Below are 18,135 nucleotides of genomic sequence, written 5' to 3' on the forward strand. Positions count from 1 at the left end.
ATTTTGTGGACATACTTTATCCTTTTTTTAGTAGAGGACAATCGTAAGTTGATTTTGTACAATAAACAACTGAAAAGTTGACTATTTGTAGAAACATCAACATTAAATCTTTCTAACAATCACCTTGTAATGTCCTGAACTGGAGCACAAGACTATAATACCAAAAGAACTATAAAACCGTCAACCTGGTTATTGTTAGACGTTTTAGGTAATATATACACTTCTGGAATAAGTTCTTTAAAGATGCCTTTTAAGATGCATTTATTTGATGAAAGATACAGTAAAAACGCTAATCTTGTGAACTATTACAATTTAAAATAACTTACTCTTGTGAAAGCTCATTTTTCAGCAGCCATTACTCCAGTTATGAGTGCAACATGATCCTTCAGAAATCGTTCTAATATGCTGATTTGCTGCTCAAGAAACAAAAAATTACTGACCCCAAACTTTTAAACAGTAGTGTACATCCTAATACATTTTAATTATTATTTGTATTATTATTAAACTTTAGATGGCACAATGTAATTCAATAAATTTAAATACATTATCTGACTGATACACTGACCAACAAATCAATTAGTCTTTCATCTGTTGTGTTTCACAGTACCACATTATAAAGTACACCACTGACTCCTGTTCTAAAATAAGTTTTCGTAACTTTCGTAAACGTACATGCTTTTGTTTATGAATACAATCCAGTTTGTGATATTTACACCATCCTCCTGCCCATTTATTCTTTACAAAATTAACTTGATTTAATGTTCAGTATTACAAACGAACATCCAGCTCATCATTTTCGTTGTTTCAAGGAACTACTCAGATTAATAAATCAACTAGATTTTTTTTTTTCAGAAGCAATTTTAATAGCTACAGGAGTCTGGCCTTGTCATGACAGAACCTAAGCGCACATGACATATGGAAAAAATATATATTTTTCGTGGCCACAAACGAACAACTCGTCCTTACGACTTATTTATTCCTTCCCTCGTTTTAGTAAAACGTAGATATTATTTACTAAAACGAGGAAACAAACTAATTTGCGGCCATACTCTACTTACTACAGTCATGTGCGTCGCTCCGTAGTTGGCAAGAAACTTAAATTAAAACACAATTATTCTGTTTTTGAATTCAGTTGCAAACTAACTTCTCTAAAAGTTTCAAAACACAAATCCTAATTCATACCGTTTTCTTGTTGTCCTTTCCTGTTTTCCAGGACGCTGTTGCTCAGCCAAACAATGACTCACACAGAGAATAAGCGAAAAGCACTGACTGTCTCATCACTGTTACAAACAATCACTGTCTCCCCTTTCAGCTTCATCTCTTTATTCACTCACCCTAACCAGGTCAGGTGAGATTTTAATTTATTTATTTCTCACTGGCTCTCTCTCTCTCTCTTGTGTGTGTGTAGATGTGGATGCTCTCTTACTGTCTCTGAGGCAGGAACATTTCAGTTGCATAATGTCTGTGCTTCTGCCCACTCACTCTCAGCTCAATAGCAGAGATAGGATGTCCTGAAAAGTGTCGTGTCACGAGAGGCATTTATTCAGCTTTCAGCATAGTGTAAGTACATATGGACTTCACCGAGTGTATCCAGACTGTCTAATGTGTGTGTGTGTCTGAGATTTTCACAGCTGCTGTGTGTCCTGGGTCAAATCCCATGAGCGTCAATGTACGCACCTGCTTCAGCTTTATCACACATACTGAGGTTCTCATGGTAACAGTGATGTCATCATCAACTACACTTCCATTCCGGCCAGAGCCATAGAGAAAGAGAGTTGCGACACGCTTTGATCTCGCCGCCGCGCGGTCACGTGGTTCATGGAGCTCTCAATAGTTCCAAACAACTCTGCGCTGTCAATGTGTTTGAATGGGTTTAAATAAGATAGACATTAGTTTTACTATTTTTGCAGCAATTTCGAGTAATTATTAACACATAATGTGCATTGATTGTGTATTGATAACTTCTCTGAATACGCTTTACAATCGCATTTTATTCTGGCGAGTGATAAAGATAATTAATATGTTCTCATACTTTTTGTCAGTCAAATGTGACCAAACACCTTAAGTGTAACTTTTATTCAATTAAATAATTGTAATATATAGTTCAGTTCTATTTAGTTAATATTTTGAGGAGGTTTTTTTGTACTAAATAATATGTGCAATAATGATCCTGACCTTTTAAAAGATAACATTTTCTAATATAGTATTTATATTACAGTTTAGTGTGATATTTAAGGTAAAATACATTTGAATGTGTATTTGGACATCAAACACTCTCTTTTTTATATGTTTCGATTTAAAGATTTAATGTTAAATAAGAAAAAAGTAATTTACTCATGTTATTTTATGATATTCAAATAAACAACATAACTGAATATTATAAAAGGCAAGCAAACATGGCATTTAACATAATAGAAAAGATGAAAATAGTGTTTAAAAAACACAAGGCAACGAAATTCATTCAGCATACATTTTTATCGTATTTCTTGAATGCAGTCTTTACTGAAGCTCATTCAACCTCCTACAGTGAGAGAAAGATTGCAGAAAGACTAAAAACGTAAAAATATGACAACTAGTATCTGGTTGGTCGCTATTACGGTGTTTCTCACGGTATCTAACGGCAATTACAGTATAACTGTTTATTTTTAACGATAAACATTAACTATAACACGCTTCATAAAATACCACTACTGGCCAGTTTTTCGAGAGGTCAACTGATGCGTTAAAATGTAAACAAAAAATGCAGTAATTTCGTCAATTTACCGGCGACTGTGCTTGAGAAGCGCTGAAATGAATGGGCTTCAATGCTGGAGCTATTGGTTGTTTGGAACTATTGGCCGCTCCATGACACGCTTTACTTCCGCATTCCTCAGTTCCTATGGAAGCCTATGGGAGTGTCGCAACTCTGTTTCTCTATGGCTCTGATTCCGGCGTAATAGTCAAGGAAGTTTGTTGCCGTAATATGGACGCAGCAGGCGGAGTAATATCACGCAGCACCTGAAATTAGTTCCCAGCTAGGTTAGCATTTGCACATGTGCTGCGTGATATTACTCCGCCTGCTTCGTCCATGTTACGGCAGCAAACTTCCTTGACTATTACGGCGGAATGGGAGTGTAGTTCCTAATCTTATCGGCCTAGAAATTCGCAGCTTTACATTTTCCGCCGGTATTACACGATATAACTACAGAAGAGTCAAGTTTTAAATAGGACAAATATGGAAACTCGTTGGTCATTTTTGAACGCGATGCTATTGGTCTAATAGGATTCAATGATCTATGCTAAGCTATGCTAAAAGTGATATCGCTAGAACAGGAGAACGGCTGAATGGATTTCAAAATGGTAAAACTCCACTTAACTCGGGGGGAGTTGGAGAATGAGCCTATTTCAAAAAAAGTGTAGTGTTCCTTTAATGTGATAGACATTCACCAATAATAAAAAGACAGTGTATTGAGTGGCGAGCAACTCACATTTATTTTACAATACACTTTGTGAGCATTTGACTGTATGATTACATTCCTGTCAGACACAGTCATACAGTATGTAAGAGACAAAAAGGAACAACATTAAGTGATGAAAACATGTTTTGTAACATTGTTCACAGATCTGACATCATATTGTGTGGAGCCTGTCATATTGAACACTGTCAAACCATTGTGTAAAAGCTGAAATGATTGTGACTTGTGACTTGAATACAAACTTTATATTTTTTCTGTTATTAAAATATATCTTAAGTGCACTTTGCTGTTCGCTCCACATTGTCAGTCAGATCTCCCAAGAAACTAAGTACCTGATGTTACATATTGTATATTACAAAACATAACTCAATTGTGCAAAAGTTATTCAACCAGCATTAAATATATAAAAAGACAGAAAATTACCTCAGGTTGTTGTAGTGAAATGGCAAAAAAGAACATTTTTGATTATAAATCAGTGCCATCTTCTACACAATTCACCGATGATCAATTCAAGAGCAGTTTTTGAATTATTTTACACAGCAGGATATTTTACATTTCAGTCAGAACAAAAACAATAGTTCTTTTCTCTTTTTTAAAGGCACAGTAATGTTAAAGAGAAGAAAGTTTTGCTTAAGGTGACTAATCGCTGTAAACTCCAACGAGGATGATGATGAGAAGAATGATGCTGCACACGGCTCCACAAATGGCAACAAAAAACAATTTCTAATAGGGACACACAAAAAAATAACAGAGAAAAATTCACTATGCATGAAATGTATCACTAAATGTAAATTAACCTTTGTTTTTTGACGGCAAAAGCATTTGCATCGTTGTTTGAAAGTGGTTAGAAGCAAACCAACCACTAAAACTTTCTCCTAAAAAGTTGTCACCATATTCAAACTGGGTTTAAATAGAGGCAAAGTGATAGCAGATGAGATTGTTAGTAATTGGCCACTGGGTGTTACCTTTGAAACCATAGTTAGGCAGGATTGGCTGAATTAGAGCTGGAGGAGGCGGAGTTAGTAGTGGTTTTAACAGACAGGCCCACAGATAAGCCAACAATTAGTGCGATCACAGCGAGCACCACCAAAACAATAAGAGCAAGAATGATGTATTTCTGTATAAGACAAAAAAAGTTGTTATAATGATGCACGTTTTATATCAAGTACTTGGTGACATTTTAAAATTCTGTAGAATATTGTTTAGCCTGTAGCACGTTGTGAATGTTTATCAAAAATTGAATATTCGTTTCATTGAAACATTTGATGTATACAAAGCCAGCTATGGTTAGTGATGGCTTAGCATAAGTTAGTTACAGGTCAGCCGTAATCTAAAACGTTTAACAGAGCATAATATTGATCCTCTTTTTGTGGCCTTAATGGGTTATTTCACCCAGAAATGAAAATTAGCCAATGATTTCCTCTCCAGGCATCCTAGGTGTATATGACTTCCTTCTTTCAGACAAATCCAATCGGAGTTATAATAAAATTAAACTGGCATTTGAAAGCTTTAGAATGGCATAGGCGGGTGTTTCTCTTCATTAGCTGCCTCCGGGCGACTAGATTAAAGTGAATATTACGTTTTAAATATGGATATTTTTCTTACAAAAACATTGATTCACTACAGGAGGCCTTTATTCATCCCCCAGAGCCGAGTGAGGCACTTTTTATTATGGTTGGATGCACTTTATTGGACTTGTTTTGGACTGTTGAAGAGAAACACCCGCCCATGCCATTATAAAGCTTGGAAGTGCCCGAATAATTTTTAATATAACTCTGATTGGATTCGTCTGAAAGAAGGAAGTCACATACACCTAGGATGCCTAGAGGGTGAGTAAATCACAGGCTAATTTTCATCTTTGGGTGAACTAACCCTTTAATAACAAAAAAAAAAAAAGTTGAACGAAACCAACACAGCCTAATTACATACTCAAATTGGAAGCAATATTATATTGTAGCTTCTAAAACATCTGTATGGCTTTCTTCTTACCCTGCGGGCTTGTGTCTGGTACCTCACAGCTTTCTTGGTCTCCACTTTAGCTTGGCCGACGTACTCTACTGCATTGTTTACATTCTTTTCAATGTTGTCAATCATCTCACCCTGTACAACACAAATAAATGAGTTAAAGAAGTTGTTCACTTCCAGAATGAAAACGGATTTTCTCCATATACAGTAGTGGACTTCAATGGTGGCCAATGGGTTGAAGGTCCAAACTGCAGTTTCAATGCAGCTTCAAAGAGCTCTACACAATCCCAGCTGAGGAATAAGGGTCTTATGTAGCGAAACAATCAGTCATTTTCTAAGAAAAATACAAATCTATATACTTTTTAACCACAAATGCGCGTCCTGCATTAGCTCAACCTCACGCAACCAAACGCCCTTTACAAAACAAGGTAAAACAATGTTGGACGATTTTGTTGGAGGAGGAAATGTTTTTAACCGAAGTACAGAGACGAAGAACTAGCCACAAGTGACTTTTTTACGTTATTACGCAAAGCATAAGGATGCGCATCGCAGAGCTAGTGCAAGACGACTGATCGTTTCGCTAGATAAGACCCTTATTCCTCGGCTAGGATCATATAGAGCCCTTTGAAGCTGCATTGAAACTGAAGTTTGGACTTTCAACCCATTTGCCACCATTGAAGTCCACTATATGGAGAAAGATCCTGGAATGTTTTCCTCAAAAACCTTCATTTCTTTGTGACTGAAGAACGAAAGACATGAACATCTTGGATGACACTGGTATGATTATCAAGGAATTTTCATTCTGGAAGTGAAGTTCTCCTTTACTAAATGAATGCTGTATAATTGAATTTATAAGTGAACAAAAGACAATAAATAGCAATGATTACTGTTTACTGTACCTGGGTCTCAACGAGCATGGCCATGTCCACAAACATGTCATGAAGCTCTTTAATGCTGGACTCCAGTCGCAAGATGTCTTTATGTCTAGACTCGATCTCATTAAGGGCCTGACGAGTTATCTGTGAGTCAGAGATGATCTGAAAACAGAGGAGAAACTTAAAATCAGTGACAACACAGCATAAAACAAAGGAACAGATCACCAAAAATTAGACAACTTTGTTATAATGTACTCATTCCTATGTTGTTAAAAAAAAACCTGAAGCATTACTTTCTTCCAAAAACACGAAGAGGGGGAAATGGTAAAGAACTGCACTGTTTTAATTACAATAAATGGGGACTTTAGAGGCTTCAGAGAGGCCACTTTATGATACTTTTTTGGTGTACTTTTTTTAAATACACATTTATTGTACCCTACCGATCAAAGGTTTGGGTCAGTAAGATTTGTAAAAAAAAAAAAAAAAAAAAAATTAATTAATACTTTTATTGAGCAAGAATATTTCTATTTTTTAAAAAGACTTCTTTCAAAAACATATTTACAATAATTACAATATTTACAATATAAACAAATTTACCGGAAAAAGGCCAATATGTTGTTCAACTTTTTTTTACTATGTACTATGTGTTAGAAATATGGGTTTGAAACTACATGAGGGCAAATGAAAACAGAATTATTTTGGGCTGAGCTGTCCCTAAATGAAAATGACAGAAAATGCTAAGAAACAGCCAGCAGAGGGTGCTAATTGTTGAAAAATGTGTTGTTCTCATGTCATGCCACATAAACAGTAAAATGAGAAGCCAAAGAAAACAGGCTCTTGATGAGAGCTGCAGTATGTTAGGATTCTCTTCTTCAACCTCCAGTAAGCCTGGAATAACTCATTTTGAAAAGCAAACTCACGTCTGAGGTGAAAATGGAAGGGTTTCCAGTCTCCAGCATCTCTTCTAATTCCTCATTTGTTGTAATTCTTCCAGCTACAAAATTCAGAGCGTAATAGATTAGTAAAAACACTCTTCTCACAAACTGGCCAGTCCTGTTTAGGCCATTATTTGTTTGATAAATGACTGCCTTAGTGTTAATTTGTCAAGGGTAAACATGAAATGATGACCAGCAATTACTAATCGGCTAGTCCATTTGTATAATTGTTTGGCTTTGTGTCAGGAAACAGTGTATGTGTGTGCCGTGTGCTTGGACGTATATGTGTGTGGTCAAGCTAAGTATGCCTTGGGGACTATATTGATTCAGCTGGGAAAATGAGAGGGAACATTACAATGGCTGAAACCAATTAATGTAAAGGCCGCTGGAAAATACACACACACAGACACACACACTCATATTCTGTACTATGACCCCTAAGCAATGGCCAGTGCACATATTCATATTTATCATATACAGTGGTGGTCAAAATTATTAGAACAACAGCACAAAATTAGAATTTTCACCAGCAGAAAATGATTTCAAGTCAGTTATTTCGATCTTTTGCTGTAGTGTGTCAGTGGGAAATAGCAGTTCACAATTACAAACATTCATTTTGCCATTAACTGTAATAATCCAGTGAGATTTGACAACAGAGAGTGCTCCACAGAGATCATGGAATGACATGAAGAAACGGAAGGAACTGAGACAAACTAAATACAGAATAACAGTGGCAACGTCTCCAAAATGCTTTAAGAGACCTTCCTGCAAAGCTACCTGAAAAACTATGTGCAAGTGCACCTAGGGCAAAAGCTGCTTTAAACGCAAAGGATGGTCACACAAAATGTTGATTTCATTTGGTTAATAGAAGTTAATTGATAAAGAAAAACTATTTGTGACATTATCTTTGACAGCATCCTCCTCACTTTACAGCATTTTTACCCAGCTTTGCAGGTAGGTTTCTTGAAGCACAGTTCTTCTGGATTTAGTCTGTCTCAGTTTGTTCTGTTTCTTCATGTCATTCCAAACGGACTGGATGATGATGAGATCAGATCTCTGTGTGGAGCTCTGGCTGTTGTCAGACTCCTTGTGCAAACAAAAATCTTACTGGATTATTACAATTAATGTCAAAATTAATGTTTGGAAATGTGAACTGATATTTTCTATGGACACACTACAACAAAAGATAGAAATAACTGAAAACCATTTTTTTAGCTGGTCAAAATACTAGTGTTCTAATCATTTTGGTCACCACTATACATATATATAAAATATATCATAATTCATCATATATATATATATATATATATATATATATATATATATATATATATATAAATACACTTCATTGACAAAGTTTCCTTAAAAAAACATACAAACTTCATGGAAATTTTTTTCAAATGCAAAGTTGAGGTAAGTGGGTCTCTATGCAAATCACATCAGTCACATGACTGATGACTCATTATCCTATCACATGACATTCTACTCCTGGCCCACTGTGCAGAGGTACAACAGGATCCCTGGAGCCCTGTTGCCCAGGTAACACTTACCTAGAGTCTCCGGTGACAAACCGTTCAGTTTCATGTGTCGTGAAGCACAGAAAGTACCTCATAAATCCACTCACACTGGGACTAATTCACACACACATTCTACTCAGAGGTCTGCACTACATGTCTGACCGCAACTTACTCAAAACAAATTTCAAATGCAGCATGTCAGGTAAAAAAGGTATTTTTCGTCCTTATTAAACATAATTGAACAATAAAAAAATATATATTTATTATAAGATTACATTAATCACTGTTAATAAGTTCTAAACCATTAAATTATACTGTGTTTTTAACAATTAGGATAGTTCACCCAAAAATGAAAATTGTCATTCATTTCTCACCCTCATGTCGTTCCAAACCCCTAAGTCCTTTGTTTATCTTCAGAACACAAATTAAGATATTTTTGATGAAATCCGAGAGCTTTCTGACTCTCCATAGACAGCAAAGCAACTACCAGGTTCAAGGCTCAGAAAGGTAGTAAGGACATTGTTAAAGGGATAGTTCGAGCATTTAAGACATGAAGTTGTATGCAATCCTTATCAGCAATATAGTGTATACAGAGTTCTGGCCGCTGGAAGTTTTTCAAGAAAGTAGTCACGGTTAGTTTCCGGGGCCTCAAAACTGTGCGTTTTTACGTGAAAAAAATATATGCGTTTCAAAGCTTGATTAATTTACATCACAAAAAACACTCCTGACAAAAATCATACCTCAGTTTTAATCGGCACTATATTCTTTCCGTTTCCATCAATCCGCGCTGCTGTCAGTTCGCACGTTCCGATCAGCTGTTGATAGCGCGACTCGCTGACAACATGTCTGACTACGAAACTTCTGATGATGAAACCAATTTTGGCACAATGTCAGACGGAACAGACGATATATATATTTTTATATTAGACCTCGTTTCACGTGATTTCCACAGGAGTCTAAACATCAGATTGTTTACTGTACAGTTTAGACATGGGATCTCCAGTCCTCGTGAGCTACTGTCTTGCTGGTTTTAGTTTTTCTCTGATGCAACACACCTGACTCAAATCAACGGGTAATTAGCAGGCTTGTACAGAATGTCTCATTTGAGAAAGGTGTCCTGTCATAGGAAAACATCGAGCTGCAGGAATGTAGCTCACGATGACCGGAGTTGGAGATACCTGGTTTAGACCTACCTGTATGTGACTTCAAGCACACTTATAAACACGATGATACCGACACACGTTCCGCATAGTTACAGACAATAACAAATATAGCAAAGCATCATATTTTGTTGTGTTATATAGATTCAATTAAATTCATTAGTTATGACATTTGCCGATTTTCTCACCACATAGACAGTCGATTATTGTCGATGCTATCACTGCCCCGGTTAGAATATTCTCAATGTGACGTTAGCCTAAAAACCGACGTTAGCTTCAAAATAAACCTGTCGTATGCGACATAAAGTTAGTAAATAGAGCTTACCCGTGGTACTGGTACAGCAGAACTCTTTAAAATCCGTTTTTTGATTTCTCCTCCTTGGTTGGGGATGTAATCGTCTTCGCTGAAGTGAGCACTGCACACACGAAAATCCTTGATACTGGATATTTTAGCTCCCGCAGAGTAGCCGATGGCAACCAGCCAAAGCTGTCTCATAACTATATCAGAAACAGGAAAACGATGGAATCTGAACGGCGATCCCTGCACATTCTTCTGGTCACAACCTGGGAATTTACAAGTTCGCACCATTGTTAATTTTCTACTTTTTACGTCGTTGTCATTCGAGTGTGTAATGGAACAGCTGATCGGAACGTGCGAACTGACAGCAGCGCGGATTGATGGAAACGGAAAGAATATAGTGCCGATTAAAACTGAGGTATTATTTTTGTCAGGAGTGTTTTTTGTGATGTAAATTAATCAAGCTTTGAAACGCATATATTTTTTTCACGTAAAAACGCACAGTTTTGAGGCCCCGGAAACTAACCGTGACTACTTTCTTGAAAAACTTCCAGCGGCCAGAACTCTGACCAGGGAGGTGAACGACATTGATTTCGACATAGAGGATGACTTGCAATTTTTCTTATTTATTTGATCCACACAAAGCCGACGATTGGCCATCGGCGCATGTTTGTCAGACTAGTTTGTTTGGTGTGTTCCACACGTCGCCTCTCATCGGGCCCACGTTGATGTGAGTTTGCCCGAATCAACATGTTGAATCAGCCTCAGAACCGTCGGTTGCGTTGGCACGAGTGAGAACTAGGGCTGTGCAATAAATCGCATGCGATTGTCATGTGTATCTCATCAGTAAAGCCGGTTCTGTGATTAGTAGTAAATCTCCATCGCGTGCGTTCAGATGGCGCGGTATTTAAAACACTAAGCCGTAGATCACTGAAAAACTACGCAATATCACGTTCAAAATCGAATGCGATTCATCTGCGATTTTGAACGCGATATTGCGTAGCTTTTCACAGCCCTAGTGAGAACTCTGATTGGATGCTCAGTTTAGCACATGCATCATGGTACTCTTGTCAAAGCGTGGTGTAGACTGACACGGAAGAGAAGAAATCATTAAATAAAGCAGTTATTTTTGTTTTCTTTGTGCACAAAAAGTATTCTCATAGCTTCATAACACTACACTTGAACCACTGATGTCACATTATTTTAACAATGTCCTTACTTCCTTTCTGGGCCTTGAACGTGTCAGTTGCGTTGCTGTCTATGGAGGGTCAAAAAGCTCGCGGATTTCATCAAAAATATCTTAATTTGTGTTCCAAAGATGAACAAAGGTCCTATGGGTTTGGAACAACATGAGGGTGAGTAATTAATGACAGAGTTTTCATTTTTTGGGTGAACTATCCCTTTAACTTCAGATAATTAAATATTCAATTTTAGCTACTACATATCCAATATAAACCAGAGACATTTTCAACTGATTACTGATATATCATTCATCCCTAGCAAAATAGTTAGATATGCAAGATCCTTTTAAGTGTAAATAACTGATCGTTTTAAAGAGGAATCTGTTATCTGTTAATAATAAGATACACGTGTGACTTACTGATCTCCAGCTGCCTCTGAATCCTGCTTTTGCTTTTCTCTCTGAAGGACAATTGGGCTTCACTGTATTGCGTCATGACCTCCACAAACTTTCGTGACAAGTTAGTGTACTAAAATAAGAGAGACAATAAATGCTTGGATGAAAAAATACAATAAATGGTTGGATGAAAAAAAGAGACAAAGATTTCACACCTGTGTTTTCTGAATTCGTGCATCCACTGAGGCTTGATTCATCTGTTCATCTGGAGGTAGATTCTGTTGCATTGCTAAGGAAAAAACAGATGAGAACTCCAAGTAAATTGGTACTCTTATCTTTACTATCCTCAACAGACTGAAGCAAAACTTCCAACTCACATTTAAGGCTGATCCGGACAAAGTTGGCATGTTTCTTGATTTCCACTGTGAGTTGTTCCAGCTCTTCTTTTGTTCCTGAAAGTAGAATAAGAGAAATCAATAATATCATTAAACAAGGATGCATTAAATTAATAAAAAAGTGACAAGACATTCATGTTACAAAAGATTTCAAATAAATGTTGTTCTTTTAAACTGTCCATTCATCAAAAAGTCCTGAAAAAAAAAAGATTTTTCAAAAAAAAGCTGTTTTCAACATTTATTTTAAGAAGAAATGTTTCTTTTTGAAAGCAAATCAGCATATTCAAATGTTTTTTGAAGGATCATGTGACACTGAAGACTTGTAATGATGCCTAAAATTCGGCTTTTTAATATGACTGTTTTTGTTATATTTTTGATCAAATAAATTCAGCATTGGTGAGCAATGAGCGTAGGACACTATACAAACTATATATACATTTTTATCATTTATTTAAAAGATTAACTTACAGGCTCCTTCCTGAAATGTCTGATATTCCTAATTTTCACTTGATATACAACTCACACAAGCTAGACTACAAATAAACCATCAGCTATCAAAATTTAAAAGTTTTTTTTATTACAGATAACCGTTTTACATTACGATGTGTCATGTTGAGGAAATATTCTGGTGTGCGATATGTAAAAACATAAAATGCAGGCAGGTATATGGAAGTAAAGTGACTGTGGCTGTGATGACACTTAAATTGGTGAAATATTACACATCTATTATTAGAATTCTCAAACAGATCATTCCATTTTACTATCAACTTAAGATTCACTTAAGACACATCTCAAATGAGCATAGAGTTCATTGCAGAAACACTCACACCCTCACAGATGTCTTTATCTCAATCTCACATTCCTGCCTGCATGTCCTATACATGCCCTGCAAGTTACAGCAAAACTAACCCAACACAAACTGAAAATTAAGAATGTGATGGGAAAACTACAATTCCATGCATGCCCAAACTTGACTCCCTATGATAACTTTTAAGGGGTCTCTTCATTACACCCTATTCATTTGAATTATTTTCTATACATATAATCATATACGAGTAGACACCACTCACAATCCCTAATGAAAACTGGCTAGAGTAGATATTACAAATGTTTCCAAGTGAAACGGTGGGTTTGTATGCAATGCATGTGAAAAATGTTTTCCCTAAAGCAGTTTCCTGGCTGCTCCAGTGGTGTACTTTTATAAAGTAATGTGATGTGATCTTCCAGGCAGAGGAAGCCCATGATCTTGTGCTGTTTTAAGGCTATGTGCTACTGGGCAAAGAGTTATAAAACTGATCCTTTGTTCATGACTAAACCCAGAGTATCAGTTGTTTTTTTTGTGTGGATATGAATGACGGAAAGTTTGAATGTGCGCTCAGTCAAAGACAACAGGAGGATGACGCAAAGCCATTATCATCCATTACATAATAAAACATAAAAGGTTGAAAGCGAGTAATTTGGACAAATTTACAACTCAAATAACCAGCAGTATAACCTAGTTGTGGTGTCACTTTTTACTCACTTTTTAAAATGAAGACGGTGAACCTTAACTCAGATTTAAATAAAAAGATGTTAAATATGACTTAAAAGCATAGTTGAAACGGAAATGAAAATTCTGTCATTATTTATTCACTTTCAAGTTGTTTCCACCTGTATGAATTTATTTCTTCTGCTGAACATTCAGATATATGGAAGAATGTTGGTAACCAAACAGTTTCTGGTATCCATTGACTTCCATAGTGTTTTTTTAGTTAAGGTCAATGGCTACTATCAACTGTTTGGTTACATACATTCTTCAAAATAACTTCTATCGTGTTCAACAGAGGAAAGGAACTCATACAGGTTGAGGGTGAGAAAGTAATGATCAATTTTTCATTTTTTGGGTGAGCTATTTGTTAAGCACTGTGTGAAAGTCTTTCACATTACACTTACTGCAGGGACATCTCACTTGGGCAACCTGGGGTTAAGTGTCTCACTCAAGGGCTCAGTGGTCATCCTTAATAAACCACTTCAACCTGCTAACCTGCACTAACTTGTCACTTTGCTGAGATTTCACAGTCTTCAAATAAGGGTGGCTTACTCTCATCAGGGTTGGGGGCTGACAGGATCCCACTATGTTTCTTCTTCACCTCATTCACTAGGGTGGAAATCTTATCAATGACACCTCTGACCTCCTCCACCTGAAATGAAAGCAAAGCAAAGTTCAGAAACTGTTTTCTTTAATGGTTTTACTTTAGTGTGCTTCTAGACTAAACTACTAGGGATGCATCTTACGACGTGTTTTGCTGTGGAGTTTCTGTGTCATAAATGTCATACTGTACATTATAATGTTGTGATGCTTAATATCAGTGATAATTAATTGCTGTATTTATTTAAAAAGTTCAGATTTTAGTGTTGTTATTGTTAAACAAAATTAAAGTTAAAGTTTCCTTTAACTGAAATAAAGCTTAAATAAAATTAAATGCAAATATTGCACGAAAAATGTAATAGTTTTAGGATGCAAGTTAAAATTCTGTAATGTGATGGTCGCTACCAAAACATTACTGACACTACCAAAACATAGGATGCTTTGTTAAAAATAAAGTATACTGAATTATCAACTAAGATGTTATGATAGTGTTTGGTTTAATGTATATTCAAACTAACGAATCCTTAATTTTGAAATCAGTATGGTCAACTTTTTGCCTTTTACAAAGTAAGATTGGATTCAAAATACAACACATTTCATAAATTACACTTGAAATATTGCTAAAATTGTATTTGTTATTGATTTACCTCTAAAAACTTTGCAATAAAATAGCAAAAATATATTTACAAGGCAGATGTAAACAAAATCTAAAAAAAAAAAATAGGTCAATATAACCCTTCTTATTAAAATATATATTACTTTCGGTAGTGACAAATTTGGGGAGAAGAAAAGTATTCCAAAACTTTCTAAAAAATACTATATCAGTACTTCACAATTACTAGACAGGTGTATTATATTATATATTTTGCACACATACAAAATTTGTGGAAAACCACACATTTTAACAATAAAAATGACAAAAAACACATATAATAATAAAATATAAATAATAATACAAAATAAAAATAAAAACCAATTGAAAACTATACTATACTAAGAGTATAATAGATTTTCACACAATAGATTTAAAATCACAGGCACTTATTGGTAATGAGCAAACATGAAAATAATAATGATCAGATTTTCATCATAAGATGAAGATATGTATGTATCCCTATGGACGGGTTATCACCAACATGCAGTGTACACAGAAGAAGAGCACCTTTCATACAGGTGAATGATTGTACCTTTCTGAAAAAGTCCTGCATGAAGCCATCTCTCTCCATGGACACAGTGACACCCCCATCTTCACTGGCACTTTGCCTGCCCTAAAGCAAACCAAATACACAGATGACTCAAGCATCGCACTGACATGAGCATGGAAAGTAGACATACACAATAAAGAAATTTACGCCTAAATATGTATTAAAGTAAAATGTATTTATATAAACAGTAAAAACGTTGGTATTAATACTTTAATGACCATGTCAACAATAAAGTTAGTTAGTCTAACGTTCATTTGTTTATTATAAATCACTTGCCCCATTCAAATCAGCCAGTCGGTCCCTCATAACAATGTCGTTGAAATGTTGATTATCTTCTGTTGATTATACACGTTTCTTGCGGTCCCCGCGCGTTAAAGTCCATTGCAAGTCCTGACCAGATCGCGACAAACTACTGTATGTTGGAGAAAGTACATGAATTAGCTTTTGGGGTTCGTAACTTATCGATAAACGCTTTTAAATACGGTGGTCACGTTCAAAGAGGCATTCAGTTATGAAGCGTTGTGTGTCTGTTTGGTTGCCATCCTTTTAATTCACCGTCCTGTCACCAGTCGACGGCTCTCTTCTTCTCTGCTCTACGCGTTTGAATTACACTGTGGGAGCAGCTACACGAAACAGGGCGGTAGTAGCCATAGAAACAGCATGACGTTGTCAGAACAATATTTTAATTCTATATTTTGTATTATTTACTGTGCGTTTCGATTAATTGATATTACGATTCTCATTGCCATTATTTAAGTGTAAATTTTAATCCTGCGAGGCACCACATAGAAGACGATATCACGTGACATCTGTTACTTTTTTCAGCGCTCCTCGGAAGAGGCCAGTCAGAATCATTTTCGTTTACCAATTAACCTGCCGTCTACTTAAGCCTTTATGTAAATTTCAGGGGTGTAATCAATTTGTATATCAAGGAACAACTTTCAATAATAAGTTATTTTTAACATGTCATTGTCTCATTAAGATAAACAATGTCCCAAGATTTCAATGCGGCTGAATGGACTATTTGGCTTAATGAGCCTTCATGCGCCACCTGCAGTTACTTTTAGTAAAAACATTTATTTGTGGCATTTCCCTACTTTTTATTTTCAGTAATTAGTGGTATGAAACAAGACAGTGACAACTAAGGTTGTCAACAATAAACTTTAATGTCAAAGAAACAGAATCATTCAAATTCTGCATTACATTTTTACCTGTCAATTAACTTTTATTAATGCTACCGTTCTCAAATCCTCTTTCACTATGGTCAAAATTGTGGAAAAACAGAAACCAAACCATTGTTAAACTTGAGCTTTATTCTTCTTCAATAAAACTCAATCCTGATATATCTCTTTAACACATCAATACGATCCTAAATTACAGCGGATCTTCAGCTCTTCCAAGTGCTTCTGATTTGTGTAGTTTTCTTACCTTTCTTTTTGTCTTAAACTACAATTAGTACAACAATCCAAACTACAAAATAAAGCTTTTAGAGCTGCAACATTTGTGATAAACATTGCAGCAGATATATATTTAATTTTGTGAGAAACCATGCATGCATATTAACGCTGAAGGAATAATCAGATATAATCCTTTATAAACCAGAAACCAGAAAATAAATGTTTACTTAATTCAATAAACAATCAGGGGATCCATCCTTTTACAAAAATCGTAAAAAAGAATCATTAAAAAAAAAAACTCTTCTCAAGGTAACAGAACAATAAAAATGAACAGTCAAAAAAGAGACAAAAGTAGGACCATTTCACCTTACAAACAAAAAACAGAAGAACAAACAGAAGCACTACATGTTATAAACAAACTTCCTTCTGACAGTATAATTCTTTCCCCACAACTCAGTCGACTTAAAAAGAAAATTAAAAAATGGCCCTATTACTCTTTGAGACCTTGCAGCTTATCACTTGAGCAGGTTACAGGTAGTACAGGAAGTCATCCAGATTCATGTTGGGCTCCTTGTGAATGCTCTGACCAACCAGGAAAGCCAGTTTGTGGGCGTACTGACATGGTGCTGGCACTCGAACGATACCCTTAAGATGAAAAGAAAGAAAGAGAACCACAAATAATATGTAAGACAGCACACATTATAGACTATTAACTGTAGTGTGATACTGTTGTAGTGATCTACACTGGTTATTACCTGCCAGTTGTAGTACATGTGGCAGAGTTTGTAGGTCAGTCTCTGCATGTGATCTGGTTTGAGGCCACTGTTGTCAAACACCACGTTGTAGTGAGTAGGTGCGACACAACCGAAGCGCACAGCCTGACTTACTATGAAGAAATCGTACCTGAGAGAAAGCAGATTTAGTAGTGAATAAAAGTCAGCAGTTTCTATTGAAGGATTTAGTTCACTTCCAGAATAAAAATTTCTTGACAATTTACCCACCCCTATGTCATCCAGGATATTTAGGTCTGTCCTTCTTCAGGCAAAAAGAAATTAAGTTTTTGTTTTTTTAGGAGAACATTCCAGGATTTTTCTCCATAAAGTGGACTTCAATGGGGATCAATGAGTTCAAGGTCCAAATTGCAGTTTCAAAGGGCTCTACACAATCCCAAATGTGACCCTGGACCACAAAACCAGTCTTAAGTCGCTGGGGTATATTTGTAGCAATAG

General features: G+C 35.9%; 2 protein-coding genes across 4 annotated transcripts in view; both read right to left on the bottom strand.

The window, feature by feature from the left end:
* Positions 1-3,447: 3,447 nt before the first annotated feature.
* Positions 3,448-15,585, bottom strand: stx2b (syntaxin 2b). 2 transcript variants are annotated; one of them, XM_073818890.1, is made up of 10 exons: positions 15,492-15,551; positions 14,257-14,356; positions 12,159-12,233; positions 11,997-12,070; positions 11,806-11,914; positions 7,216-7,289; positions 6,320-6,457; positions 5,445-5,555; positions 4,421-4,572; positions 3,448-4,178 (listed from the first exon to the last, which is right to left on the bottom strand). In XM_073818890.1, exons 1-9 carry the CDS (start codon positions 15,528-15,530, stop codon positions 4,435-4,437), a joined length of 858 nt encoding a protein of 285 aa, XP_073674991.1. In that variant the 5' UTR covers positions 15,531-15,551; the 3' UTR covers positions 3,448-4,178; positions 4,421-4,434. The 2 variants fall into 2 exon arrangements, with proteins under 2 accessions (XP_073674991.1, XP_073674990.1); XM_073818889.1 differs by lacking the exon at positions 4,421-4,572 and having other exon boundaries at positions 15,492-15,585.
* Positions 15,586-17,434: 1,849 nt separating this feature from the next.
* Positions 17,435-18,135, bottom strand: part of piwil1 (piwi-like RNA-mediated gene silencing 1) — a 12,458-nt gene continuing 11,757 nt past the window's right edge. For both annotated transcript variants that reach the window (XM_073819119.1, XM_073819120.1), the window contains exons 18-19: positions 17,662-17,938; positions 17,435-17,551 (exon numbers count right to left, since the gene is read on the bottom strand). In XM_073819119.1, the coding sequence (XP_073675220.1) occupies positions 17,435-17,551; positions 17,662-17,938 (394 nt within the window). The remainder of the gene's footprint in view (positions 17,552-17,661; positions 17,939-18,135) is intronic.

Source organism: Garra rufa, chromosome 15 (assembly GCF_049309525.1).
Source record: "Garra rufa chromosome 15, GarRuf1.0, whole genome shotgun sequence".
NCBI classification, from domain to species: Eukaryota; Metazoa; Chordata; class Actinopteri; order Cypriniformes; family Cyprinidae; genus Garra; species Garra rufa.